The sequence below is a fragment of the Schistocerca americana genome, chromosome 9 (genome assembly GCF_021461395.2).
Source record: "Schistocerca americana isolate TAMUIC-IGC-003095 chromosome 9, iqSchAmer2.1, whole genome shotgun sequence".
In the NCBI taxonomy this organism is placed as follows: Eukaryota; Metazoa; Arthropoda; class Insecta; order Orthoptera; family Acrididae; genus Schistocerca; species Schistocerca americana.
In genome coordinates, this window is record NC_060127.1 from 199,912,017 (window position 1) to 199,926,989 (window position 14,973).

The following is a 14,973-nucleotide window of genomic DNA, read 5'->3' on the forward strand; positions in this document are numbered from 1 at the left end:
TCATTACCGATTATATCCCAGAAAGAATTACAGAACCCTGTTCTAGATCCGGCGAAACCTGCCACCTGACCACGCATGTTCTCAGCTTTCCGCAAGTTGCTGGCAAAAGTAAAACAGGAACAGTGTCACCAACATACAGTTGCAGTCCGCAATAGAGGCGCTGGCAATGTTATGAGCTCGAAGACAAATTACCAGAACTAGTTTGAATCATTTCTTCAACAATTTGATCGTCTAGAAGTCTTGCACATTTTTATTAATCTGTCGTGGAAATAGTATGAATGAAGATTATCGTACACATTGGTAACAACCACGTAGATCGTCTTTCGTCATTTTTGTGGCCCAAGCAAAGCGATAAAATCCTTGTGCGTCTGGAGCGCCGAGCGGGTATTTGGTGCACTGTGCGAATGTTTGTTTATGTTATCTGCTGAAAAGCTTGAGTGGCTGCACGCCTGATTTTTGGATGTGAGAATATTTTTCAGTGTTCGGTTGCAGATGGATGTGACTCATATCAAGAAGGAAAGTACGCTGGATTGCAGTGCAGCAAAGGTAAATAATTAACTGCTCTTGTAATATCACATTTTTACGAAAATACTTATAGAAAATTTCAGATGTCCCCCAGGAGAAGTAAATACATTTTCACAATTATACTGAAACAAAGTTATTTCACGTGGCTCGGTTAGCTGTTGTGTTGGATAGCTATTTACGGAAATGATTTTAACAGATTGTTTGACAACTTATACCATAAAAGTGCTGCCAGTTCTTTTGTGTCCATCAACCAGTCGTACAATCAGGGTTCATAACAGAATTCAGGGATAATAGTAAATTTAGTCGTAGTTGGGACAAGCCATGACTTTATTCTTCGGTTGTGAGATGCCATTTTTGAAGAAATTATTGAAAGATTTCATCCATCTTCGGTATTCAGCGAGATCACCAGTATCGAACAGTAAATTTAGTGCTGTATGCAGGTAGGCTAGTCAGTGTCTACCTTACGTCCCATATTTTCCTTGAAATTGGTTTTTGCTTATTTAAAATGTTGTGTTAACATTTTGGACGTGCAACACGAGTAATATTGCAGCAACTAGATTAGATATGGTCATATTGAAACCTTGATAAGCCTATCCCATTGACTCAGTGGACAACTCAATGCCCCAGTGGCTATACAGAAGCAGTAAAGTAGATGTATTGACTGAAGGAGTCAACAATGTGCAAACTTGCTGAAGGTTTTAAACTTATTTGCATGTTCCCTAGCTCATTTTGTACCTAAATATTTTGATGGAGTCCTGTCATTTGTACCATAGTTAGGCTTATAATTCATATGTGCTTACATCATGATGATGATTATGTAGCTAGTTAGCTACAATATTCTGTTTAAGAAATCATCTTGTATCATAATTTTATGATTTCTTCCGTTTATGGCATTATAAATAGTTCACATCATGAATAAGAACCATCAGGAATGGGGAAAGAGTTAAGATATAGAAGAAATAGTCCTCTCTTTCTGTTTTTTTCCCTTTTTTTTCCTTGATGGTTTATAAAGTTGTGTGGTGTCACACTTCCAAGAATCACCCAAGTACATGGCTGTGTATTTTACTTTGTATTATAATGTTTGTAAATGTCAGTGTTCAACCCAGACTGTGTAGATTGTTGCTCATTTTCACCACAAAGTGTTGATTTATTGATGATAGATACCAATAAATGGTTTTCCTCATCATCCAATAACAAATGGAGCATCATGAAATTGAAAGTTTCTTGCAAGTGGTGGAATACATGTCAGCTTTGACATATCTGTAGAAATGTTAAAGTAAATGTGATGCCCTTAACTACAATCCCAGAGCTCCTGTCTGTATTTAGTTGTTTCTTTATCACATATGGGGAATTGCCATTGACTTATATTAACCTCCAACATGGGTCCCAACAATTCAGAGGGTTTTTCATGCTGATTTTAGTATTAAAAAATCGGTAAATCACTTTATATTGTGATTAAATCCTATTGACCATCCCTGAGTGTTATCTTTGCAGCAGTAAGACAAAAATATGGTATGGTGTCAAAGATCTTCAGCAAATTGTGTGGGAAGAGGGATTTTAATTTGACCCTTGCACTCATTCCCCCCCCCCCCCCCCGCCCCCCCTCAAATCCATCGTTCTAATCTTATTGTGTGCAGGTGATTATTATGTTTGCATGCTTGAGTGTGTATTTTACCTCCCATAATATAGCTTCTTTCATGTATTTCACACTTGTTCCAAAGCATGCCTATAAATAAATAATTATCTAATTATTTCTCATGTGGCCACTAAACTGAAGACTTTTTACTCAGGTCATGTATAACATTTCTTGCCCCAATCTGACATCCAACATCAGTGTCTACTAGATCTGTTGCTAGCTTGTGTCTTGTTGCCTAGGTAAAGTTATTAGTTGACTCAATCAAATTTGTGATTTGGCACACTGAACCTAGATTCTGCTGAAAGTGCTGGTGCACACATCATCAGAACTCTTAGTTTCAAGAACATTCTTTGAAATTGTCATTGAAAACTTGTCCAGATCTAATATGTTTTCTGTATTTCTGTTGTAGTTTTAATATTGATGACAGAAAAGTACATTAAATAAGGCAAAGCATGTTTCAATGCGGTGTGAATGTAAACATATAGCTACACTACAGGTCAGTTATTACCACAACTTTTATCTGACATTCAAATTTGTTGACTTTGCCGACTCCCAACAGAGTTATCACCTTTCAACCAAACTTGCTCTGTGGTTACACTACAGATCAGGCTGTCACTTCTGGGCGCTAATGACCATAGAAGTTTTGCGCCCTAAAACCACAAAAAAAAAAAAAAAAAAAAAAAAAAAAAGGCTGTCACTTCAATCAAAATTTGGAGGAAAAAAAGGGGGGGGGAGATGTCTAGTTTCATACCCTAGCTGAGCTTGTCAGGTCGTAAATTGTGACTGACCAACAAAACCACCTATGTTTTAACCAATACGTGATTTCAAAAAGAAGAAGAAGATTGACAGAACACAGTCTTCAATAGGAACATGAGCCCCTGTAGTTGATAACAATTCCTCAGAATTTTTGAGATCCTTGGGATAGCTAACCAGGGCAAAACTATTTCATCTGGTGTGCAATATATGTGTGATAGAGCAAATACCCTCATACCTCAAGAATAGTGTAATAGTTCCAATTTCAATAAAGTAGATGCTGACAGGTGTGAATATTATTGTATTATCAGTTTTATAAACATGTTTGAAAAATACTGATTCAAAACATTTGCAGAAGAATGGAAAAACTGTTAGATGCTTGGTTTGGATAAGATCAGTTCTGGAGAAATGTCAGAACATGGGAAGCAATACTGACCCTATGACATATCATTGAAGGTATTTGAAGAAAGGTAAACCTACATTTGTAGATTTAGAGAAAGCTTTTGACAATTTTGACTGGGTTACAGCCTCTGAAATATTGAAGGTAACAAGGATAAAAACAGATAGCAAAAGGTTATTTGCAATTTGTATAGAAGCCTGGTGCAGATATGAGTCAAAGGGCATGAAAGGAAGCCATACTTGAGAAGAGAGTAAGACAGGGTTGTAGCCTATCCCCAATGTTATTCAATCTGTACACTGAACAAGCTGTGAAGGAAACCAAGGAGAAATATTTTATTTGGAATTAAAGTTCAGGTAGAAGAAACAAAAACTTTGAGGTTTGCCAGCAACTTTGTAATTCTGTCACCAGATTAGCATATGGTACATGAAAACTAGTAGATGAGTTTTTCTATCCAGCCAACAAAACACTGATGAAGGATGAAGTAGAGAGGATATGAACTGCAGACTATTGATAGCAAGAAAAGCATTTGTGGAAAAGAGAAACTTGTTAACTTTGAATATAAATCTGCCAGGAAGCCATTTTGAAGGTATTTATGTAGAGTGCAGCTTTGTATGGTAGAGAAACTTCGGTGATAAGCAGTTCAGACAAGAAGAGAATAGCTTTTGAAATTTGGTGCTATAGAAGAATTACAAGTGTGGCAATGGAGGGAAGTATTAGGAAGGGCTGGGATTAAAATTGTAGAGGGAGACCTAAGTAAGGATACAGTATGCAGGCTCAAATGGATGTAGGTTGCAGTAGTTATTCGGAGACGAAGAGGCTTTCCTGGGAAAGTCTTCAGATGGAGGGGAACAACAGCAGCAGCAGCATGTTATCGTCGTCTTCAGTCCAAAGACTAGTTTCGTGAAGCTCTTCATGCTAATCATACTTGTGAAGGCCTCATCACCTCTAGCTAACTAATGCAACACACATTCATTTAAACCTGCTAACCGTATTTGTCTCTTGGTCTCCCTTTACATCTTTTGCCCACTTCCCTCCAACATTAAATTGATGATTCCTTAATGGTTTTGAATCAACCAGCCCCATGTTTTTAATTACAATGATAAGGCATATTCCTTTAGCATGTATCAGTTGAATTGGTCTTTTCACATAAGAGGAATTAAGTGAAATGGATACATTGATAAAACTGCTCCATTTTCACTTTTTTGTTACCTTTCACCCACATCTTCACCGTGCTTAGTTTGATTGTTCTCTTCCGTAATTCTTGTATCTTTTCCATAGTCTATGTTTTTATGGAATTTCACAGAACATTGCATTGCCTTCATCTCTGCGGTCACAAGAGTGAAAGCATGATTTACAGTTTTCACAAGACACATTATGTTGTATAATAGACTTGTTGTGTAGGACTGCAGCTATGCACAAGGACAACAGCATTCCCATGTCAGTGATACATTTATCCTAACTATGACTATTTTTCATTGGCAAATTGAGTTTGTGGCTGCCCTTTCACCACATATTTAACTTCAGTTAAAAATGGTATGTGTTGTAGTAGTGGTAGTAGTAGTAGTAGTAAAGAAATAAAGTAGTTGTTCTTGACTGATGAACACAGTAGTTAGTATGTCAGCAGACATCCCTGAGACAAGCAGATATTACACTTCGTTTGTGTATTGAAGTATGCTTTACAGCAAATGCTTAAAAATGAAACTTTGCACTGTGCATATTTTTTAATTGTATTGTGTTTAGGAAATTAATAAGAACGTTATTTTTTATATTCACCTGTTCCACTGCATTTTTAAATTTTCTGAAACGTCACTTAGCAGCATTAACTGAATCATCTATTCCATATTGTGAAACCTTGTTATAGAGTCTGTTATATTGATATATATTTAAAGAACATAGGGTCTATCTAACTTTTTGTAAGTGGAATAATATAATCACACCTATTTGAGCAAAAGTCTTTAAAATTATCCATTACTGTTTCAGATTTGCCAGCAAGAACATGAAAATGATAATGAACAGACACAAGAAGAGTTTATTTTTGTTAAGCCAGAACTGGTAAGTTTGTGATCATGATGTACTACCACACATTTTCCAAAAATGATTTACCAAACAGGGCTGAAAAAAAAAAAAACCTGTGTATGATGTTAGTAGCTACTGTTAGGCAGTCAAAGCCCGAGACCTCAACAATTTGTTGTGTTATCAAAGAATGGATGACACAGTGATGTAACTTTTTTCAGAATAGCTTAACCATTTGCACTTTGGTTACACTGAAACCTCAAATAACAAAGCACTTAGCATACAATAGCTAGAGTCCGCATAAAATACCGTGGCTGGTAGACACGCAGACGGCAGGGCACACGTGGGGAGAGTGGTAGTGGTGGGGGGTTGTGGGCAGGTGTTGTAGGGGATGTGCTGTTCTAAACTGAAGCTTACGTTCACATTTTTTGTAATTATTAAGTGGGGCCCGTCTACACCCACATTTGCATGCTGGTCACTCAAAACAACTGTCACTTCTGGTTTGGTTAGTATCGAAAAAGAATTCTGCTGAAAGTGCAGGAATTTATTTTTGCCTGGCTTGGTAAGCATTTTTAACTTTCAGAGAAGCATCACTAGTGGTGAATTTTGAGTAAAACCTACACATTTCTCTGGTTGCCGTGTTAGAATTTGCTTCTTTTTCCAAAACACAGCAGGGCTTACACAGTCTCACCTTTGTGGGGTGATGTACAGACACAATTGTGACAGAATTCTGAAACAGTGGTTTATTAAATTTATTATGTGAAGAACTGAGAAAAAGTAAGATCAGTAGCTTATGAAAAAGCACATCTCCTGTGGGGGAAAAAAAAGAAAAAAAAGTGTAATGCCTTCACTTATGTTGTTCCAGAACCCATAGCATTTCTTGTTTCATCAGCAATCAATGGCCCGTAAAAATTGCATTTTTTCATCGAAAAAGTCTATAGTTGGTGGAATAATATGGTAGATAATTAAATTTTGTATAATAATGATATGGCAAAATACTCTTCTATTTGCATGCTATCATTTGCCAAATTCTCATTTAGATGTCTGAAACCATTTACAAAATACGAGAAATGTTGTGGATATTTCGCGTTGGCTTTATCTCTGACATGGTGCGAACGTAAATGAGTGTGCTATATCAGATCAGTTTTCTCGAAAGTGGTGTCAGACAGACACCTCCAAATTTCTCACAGTAAGTATCACAATTACTCTGATCATTAATGAAGTAATGCACACATCGTGATCATCCTGACACACAAAGCTATAAGTAAAGCAAAAATGTGTTTATTTATTTATTTTTTATTATTGAATAGTTACTGTAAATTTTTTTGAGAAGGATTGCATGGTAGCCACCTTGATTCTGGCCTTGCCAACTGGCAGGAAGGTGGCAAAAGCTTGTCGGCCTCCCCTTTCAAACAAACAAAGGAACTTGCCCAGCGCTTTTAATGAAAATTGGTCACTGCACATCGGCCACTGTATGCTGCACAGACACTACAAATATACGATGAGCACTCTATAACTAATGCAACACTTTTTTTTCGTGGTGAATTTTGGTTGAAAAAATGTGGAATTTGTTGTGGAACATCATGGAGTATTCTCACTTCAGCCCCTGTAGCTTCAGGAAGCTCAGATAGGTGGCAAACTCATAGGTCCAAATGCCATAAAGACAGATTTGCCTTTGCTTATCCTATTTCCTATGAGAAGTCGTCGGTTCAGTATTGCCTCACATGTTCCTATATTTCTCTGGAATCCAAACTGATCTTCCTCGAGGTCAGCTTCTACTAGTTTGTCCATTCTTCTTCTGTAAAGAATCTGTGTCAGTATTTTGCAACCATGACTTATTAAACTGGTAGTTCAGTAATATTCACACCTGTCAGCAACTGCTTTCTTTGGAATTGGAATTGTAATATTCTTCTTGAAGTCTGAAGTTAATTCACCTGTCTCATACCTCTTGCACACCGGACGGAAGCATTTTGTCATGGCTGGCTCTCCCAAGGCTATCTGTAGTTCCAACTGAATATTGTCTACTTGCGGGGCCTTGTTTCGACTCAGGTCTTCCAGCGCTCTGTCAAATTCTTCACATAGTATCATATCTTCCATCTCATCTTCGTCTGCATTTTCTTCCATTTCTATAGTATTGCCTTCAAGTACATCTCCCTTGTATAGATCCTCTATATACTCCTTCCACCTTTCTGCTTTCCCTTCTTTGCTTAGAACTGGGTTTACATTTGAGCTCTTGATATTCATACAAGTGGTTCTTTTTTCTCAAAAGGTCTCTTTAATTTTCCTGTAGGCAGCATCTACCTTTCCCTAGTGATACATGCTTTTAAGCCCTTACATTTGTCCTCTAGCCACCCCTGCTTAGCCATTTTCCACTTTCTGTCAGTTACATTTTTTAGACGTTTCTATTCCGTTTCACCTTCTTCATTTACCACATTTTCTATTTTGTCTTTTCATCAATTAAATTCAATAAATCTTGTGTCAACCAAGGATTTCTACTAGCCCTCATCTCTTTGCCTACTTGATCCTCTGCTGCCTTCAGTAGTTCATCTGGCAAAGCTATCCATTACCGTTGTACTGTATTTCTTTCCCCTGTTCTTGTCAGTCATTCCCTGATGCTCCATCTGAAATTCTCAACCGCCTCTTGTTCTTTCACTTTATTTCCTCTCTCTTCAGTTTTAATCTACAGTTCATTCCCAATAAATTGTGGTCAGAGTCCATATCTGCACCTGGAAATGTCGTAAAATTTAAAATCTGGTTCCAAAATCTCTACCGTACCATTATATAATCAATCTGATTCCTGCTGGTGTCTTCAGATCTCTTCCACGTGTACAACCTTCTTTGTGATTCTTAAACCAAGTGTTCATGATGATTGAATTATTCTCTGTGCAAAATTCTACCAGGCAGCTTGCTCTTTTATTCCTTTCCCTCCAGTCCCTATTCTCCTACCATTTTTCCTTCTCTTCCTTTTCCTACTATTGAATTCCAATCCCCCTTGACTATTAAATTTTCACCTTCGTTAACTATGTGAATGATTTCTTTTTCTGACCATACATTTCTTCAATTTCTTTGTCTAGGGAACTAGTTGGCATATAAACTTGTACTATTGTTGTGGATGTTGGCTTTGTGCCTATCTTGGCTGCAATAATGCATTCATTATGCTGTTTGTAGTAGCTTGTCCATGTTCCTATTTTCATATTCATTATTAAACCAACTCCTGCATTACTCCTATTTTTGTATTTATAATCCTGTATTCACCTAAGTGGAAGTTCTGTTCCTCCTGCCATCACACTTCACTAATTCCCACTATATCCAACTTTAATCTGTCCTTTCCACTCTGTAAATATTGTAACCTACATGCCCAATTAAAGTATCTTCTTCTGATAATAACATAGTCCTGAGTAGTCCCCATCCGAAGATCTGAATGGTAGACTGGAATATTTTACCCAAGAGGACGCAGTCATCATTTAACTGTACAGTAGAGCTGCATGCCCTTGGGGAAAATTATGACTACTTCCCCCATGATTTTAGCCATTCGCAGTGACAGCACAGCATGGCTGTTTTGGTTGATTTCACAAGGCCAGATCAATCATCCAGACTGTTACCCCTGCAATTACTGAGAATGCTGCTGCCCCTCTTCAGGAACACTCATTTGTGTCGCCTGTCAACAGATACCCCTCTGTTGCCATTACACCTACAGTACAGCTACCTGTATTGCTGAGGTATGCAAGCCTCCCCACCATTGGCAAGGGCCATGGTTCATGGGGGAGGGACCCCAGTTACCATTGTGATTATATTATTGTGATAATACTTGCACAACACTGCAAATAATTACTGATGAGCCAAAATGTTACGACCACTGCCCATTGTGAATTTAAATGCTGCCTGGTGGGACTGTGGGTGAAGCTGGCAAGTTTTCACATGCTACTGCTATGTGCTTCCATGTAAAGTGCTTCAACAGTGGTGAAACCGTGAGTAGGCAACAAGATGTTGGATTTTCATGACTCATCACAGAATGTGGAGGTCAGAGGCTGCTCTGGTGTGTTAAGCAGGCTAGGTGGTGATCTGACAGCAGAGTACAACCACTAAACCTGCAGTTTCATAAAGAATTGAACTCCTGTGTTAGAAACAGTTTCAAAGTGTGATTGCTTGGACTCATTTGTAATGTGTTGAATATTTGACATCAAATGTATAGTAGAAAATGTTCAAAATTATGTCTAAAGTTTGTCAGAAGTCACCAAGTGGTCACATTAAGAAATTCTGGATGAATGTAATACAGGTAATTCGTGTTCCATTTTAAGAAAGAGCAAGTTTTCCAGGCATCTCAACATTTATGACATGTCTCCTGAACTGTGTGTCAGGCCGGAAACTGGAGAACGGATCTCAGTCCCAGAGAGCCATCGGAGATTTGCCCACACGGCAGAAGAGAGATTGGAACTGTTAAAAGATCTACTGAATGAAATCCAGATAGCTTTCTCGCTATCCCGAAGAATGTGATGACACTGTGCCCACATCTGTTTATAACGAATGCAGTTTGCCACCATAGGACGACAGTTAAACACGCAGAAGACAGGTCTTCACACACAAATTGCGTCACAGCACACCTCAGGCCACCAAAGGACTGGGACCGAACATGGTAAAGAGGAAGTGTGAGGATCAGCACATTCTGCAGTGGTAAGGATAATGTTTGCAAGATATTCCACCTGAAAAACAGGAGAAATATTGTTCGTCGAAGGTCGCTAGGAAAGACAGAAGCCTCCAGTTGGCCTTGGTAAACTGCCATTTGGGTGTGCACTTATGTGGGGTAGGAGTCAGCAAATGTACGGCACACGGGAAATAAGTTTGAAGGTACATTCAGTGCTATAAGTGGATACTGTCTGCAAAACGTGTTGTGAACAGGGTTAATAGAAAAGTAGTATCAGATAATATAGTGTTTGCTTGAACAGCAGAAATATAGTAGACAATAAACCATTTCCCGTGATAATTTTGTGGGGCTGTCAGGAGAGAATTACATAAAGATTTGAAATTGTGTGTAATGTTTGTTGGAATCTGCTAAGTGTTGTCATTCTCAAATACTGGATTAATAAATTCCAGGTATCTGTACACTGCAGCTATGCTACCTCGTTTCTACCTGTAATACTTGTTGTATTGTGTTAAACTTTTACTACTAAACTCCTCCCGAACAGGCTACGAAGGCCCAATGGTACCCACTGGCCACCGTGTCATCCTCAGCCAATAGGTGTCACTGGATGAGGATATGGAGAGGCATGTGGTCATTACACCGCTCTCCTGGCTGTATGTCAGTTTACAAGACCAGAGCTGCTGCTTCTCAATCAAGTAACTCCTCAGTTTGCCTCACAAGGGCTGAGTGCACCACGCTTGCCAGTAGTGCTCGGCAGACTGGATGGTAACCCATCCAAGTGCTAGCCCAGCTCAGCAGCGCTGATCTGACGAGAACCGGTGTTACCAGTGCACAAGGCTATGGGCTGTTAAACTTTTAATGCAAGATTATGCCTCATAATGAATAGATTATGACAAAATTTTAAATTTCCATTTTGGTCAGTAATTATGAGAAATATTAAAATTTTTGTTGATCCCGGAGCCATTATATAGGCAATTTGCAACTGTTAGCGAGTTCCATGCTAGCCGTGTAGTATTATAGATGCTGGTGAAGGCCCAGGTGTTTCGGAGCACACTGTTCACTCCACATTGACGAGTTTACTGGGATCCCACAGCTAACAGTGTTTGTGTGTCCCCGTGTTGTCCTGACAATATCACCAGTTAAGATTTTATTTGGCTCCAGACCATAGAGATTGGACCATGGATCAATATAAATGTGGCAACTGGTCAGATGAATCGTATTGTTTGTTACACCAGGTTGATGGTTGTGTCCAGATATGTCATCCAAATAAACCATTGCTCAAAATATAAAGCAAGCCATGGATGCAGGCCAGTGGGAGGGGGCAGATAGGAGGCAGTATTATGCTATGAGGAACTTTCACCTCGGCACCCGTGGGACTGTGGTAGTAATCAAAAGCACCGTGACAGTTGTGGGCTGTGTCAACATTATTCTGGTTCAGCATGCATCACTGCATGCTATATGTCAACCCTCATAGCAAGGCATCTCCCATCGGGATGACTGTCTGTGGCACAAGGCCGGAATTGTACTGTAGTGGTTTGAGGAGCACAATAGAGAACTGGTGTCTCTGCCACTAGAGCGCCTTGTATGAATGCGGCGGAACACGTCTGAGATACTGTAGAGTGTCAACTCCGTGCCTGCTAACCAGTGGCAGATAGTATACAGAAATTGTATTACCTGTTGCATAGACATATGGTGCCACGTACCTTGCATACATAAGTGACATAGATATTTGTAGTAGTAACAGAACACCACTTCAGAATCTCCCCCCCAGGGGTCTTGAACTGTGTGCCGGGTTCGTACTTGGCTGCCGTGGGGCTCCAGCCTTTGCAGTATCTTTGCTCTTCCTTGGCGCATGTCTGTCCTCTTGCTGTTCTTTTTCCTTTCCCTTGGGAACATGTCTGGTCTGTTTTCGAATATGTATTCTGCATTTTCGTTCGTCAATATCAGAATACTCTCCACTGTTCCTTTTCTCTTTCTTCATTCACCTGCTCCTATCCTTCCTCTGCATCGGCATTTGAGGTTCCTCTTTTTCTTCCTCCCTGAGCGCTCAGGAAGTCCAGCCCACGTGTAACGGGTAATGCGTAATTCCCAGCCCCGGGTTTTCAGGTAGGGTTCGTATGTACCCCGTGGTACAGGCCAGGCCCAGGGAGGGGGTGATTGCCTGAGCTGCTACCTTCCCAAATTGCTGATTGGTCTCTGTCAAGTGTTTGAGGGGTGTGACCTGAGGTGGGAACAATCGCCTAAGGCAGTTGCACCCCCTTCTGAGACGCTGGCAATTGTGTGGGATTTTCTCGCAGTGAGCCAATCATCTTCATAGTCAATGTTTACGAAATGTAAACGGAATGAGGCAAATGATTCAAAGACCCTCCCAGCTGCACTAAGGTTCCTTGTGGTTTCACGTACTTCACTACGGAAAATCTGTTTATTATTCAGAAAGGTGTTGATGATGCATTTGCTGGCCCTGTGAAATCTTGCTCTTGTTTACGCAGTGGCACTTTGCTTTTATGAGACTACTACTGATCCTCTATCACAGCTACTGCTTGCAGCTCCACTCCTACGTGGCTGTCCTGTTCACGTTGAGGCCCATTGAACGCTGAATTCTTCCCATGGTGTTATTTTCACTAGGCTGCCTGACATTCCTTTTTCTTTCCTTGTCATGTCTCTTCTCCAGTGGTACGTTTGTGTTCTTCGATCCAACAAAGAGGGTGTACGCAATGTCCACCTGTTCCCTGCCTTCAGGAAATTAAATTGCAACCTCACGACCTTTTTGAGCTCTTCCATTTTTTCCCGGTCCATTAAGACCTTCCCCCCAAGGTCGGCATTATATCTCATTTGGGGGGGGGGGGGGGGGTGTTATGCTGCTCACATGGGGTGCTGTTCATAGTCAGCCCATCTCCCTGACTGCCTTCAAGCTGTTGCAGTTTGCCTTTTCCTTCCTCACATAAACTTTTCCATTTGTACCGTTTACATACCTCCATTGTACGATGTCACCAGGACAGACTTCCTATTGCTTATTAGGCAGCTACCCCACCCCCTTTCTGCTGCTTAGTGACTTTAATGTGCACCATCCATTTTGGGGTTCTCCCAGAACCTGCCCAAGAGGCGCCCTTTTGGCTGACCTTCTTAATCAACTTAATCTCTTCTTCGTTAACACAGGAGCACCAACGTTCCTTTCAGACTCCTCACACACCTGTTCCCATTTGGACCTACCCTTCTGTACTGCCCAGTTTACCCATTGTCTCAAGTGATCCGTTCTGTCTAACATATACTCAAGCGACCATTTCCCGTGTGCCGTACATTTGCCGACTCCTACCCCACATAAGTGCACACCCAAATGGCAGTTTACCAAGGCCAACTGGAGGCTTATGTCTTTCCTAGCGACCTTCGACGAACAACATTTCTCCTGTTGTTCAGGTGGAATATCTTGCAAACATTATCCTTACCACTGCAGAATGTGCTGATCCTCACACTTCCTCTTTACCATGTTCGGTCCCAGTCCTTTGGTGGCCTGAGGTGTGCTGTGACGCAATTTGTGTGTGAAGACCTGTCTTCTGCGTGTTTAACTGTCGTCCTATGGTGGCAAACTGCATTCGTTATAAACAGATGTGGGCACAGTGTCATCACATTCTTCGGGATAGCGAGAAAGCTATCTGGATTTCATTCAGTAGATCTTTTAACAGTTCCAATCTCTCTTCTGCCGTGTGGGCCAATCTCCGATGGCTCTCTGGGACTGAGACCCGTTCTCCAGTTTCTGGCCTGACACTAGCAGACGGTGTTATCGTGGACTCTATTGCTATCTCCAATGCCTTAGGCTGCCATGTGGTAGAGATTTCAAGCTCCTCTCACTGTCACTGTGCCTTCCTCCATTGGAAATGAGCAGAAGAGGCTCGAGTGATACCCTTCTCTTCTCCAAATTGTGAGTGATACAATGTCCCCCTCACTATGAGGGAGCTAGATCATGCTCACTTCATTCCAATCCTCCTCCCCGGGTCTAGAAGCTGTTCACATTCGGGTGTCACAGCACCTTTCACTTGTGGGAAAGCATTTTCTGCTTGACACGTAGCACTGTATCTGGGCAGAAGACATATTTTCCAGATGCTGGTGTGAAGTCGCTGTCATACCCATACCTACACCTGGTATAGACAAACACCTTCTGTCTAGCTACTGCCCCATTTCTCTCACCAGCTGTGTTTACAAGATGATGGAATGTATATTTCATGCGCGGCTGGTACAGTGGCTAGAGACTTGCAATTTACTAATTACTGCACAGTGCATTCTGCAATTGACCATCTCATCACTTCGTTCACTCGTGTCGTGAATGGTTTTCTGCAGAAATTCCAGACTGTGGCCATGTTTTTTTTTTTAATTTGGAGAAAGCCTATGACACCTGCTGGAGGACTGGTATCCTCTGTCAACCTGGGGCTTCCGTGGCTGTCTGCCCTGTTTCCTTCAGAAATTTTTAAAGGACCGAGTTTTCAAGGTGCGTATGGGTTCTGCCATGCCGGACACCTTTATCCAGGAAAATTATGTGCCTCAGGGTTCCATTTTGAGCATTATCCTCTTTGCTATTAACCCTATAATGCCCTGTCTCTCCGCCGGCACCTCCGGTTCCATTTTCGTCAACGATTTTGTTATTTATTGCAGTTCTCCAGAGACTTGTCTGATTGAGCGGTGTCTTCACCAATGTCTTGATCATCTTTACTCATAGAGCATCAACAACGGCTTTCATTTTGACACTGACAAAACTGTTTGTATGAAATTCTGGCAGTGCAATTGGTTTCTTCCACGTCTTTATATCTTGGACCTGTTACTCTTCCATTTGTTGAAACTACGAAATTCCTGGGGCTCGTGCTCAATGCGAAACTCTCGGTCCTCCCAAATGCCTTACCTGGCAGCCCTCTGTGGTACTTCCTGGGGAGCAGATCGTATCACCTTCTCCATTTGTACTGGTCCATTGTCCATTCGTTCGTGCATCCTTTTTACTCTGTCTCAATACTATCCACCATT

At 40.8% G+C, this 14,973-nt stretch overlaps 1 protein-coding gene across 1 annotated transcript in view; it reads left to right on the forward strand.

The window, feature by feature from the left end:
* The first annotated feature begins 432 nt into the window (after positions 1-432).
* The window catches only part of LOC124550818 (zinc finger protein 2-like), a 70,596-nt gene continuing 56,055 nt past the window's right edge, over positions 433-14,973 (forward strand). The window contains exons 1-2 of the mRNA XM_047125544.1: positions 433-546; positions 5,295-5,366. Coding sequence (XP_046981500.1) covers positions 493-546; positions 5,295-5,366 — 126 coding nt within the window. The 5' untranslated portion in view covers positions 433-492. The remainder of the gene's footprint in view (positions 547-5,294; positions 5,367-14,973) is intronic.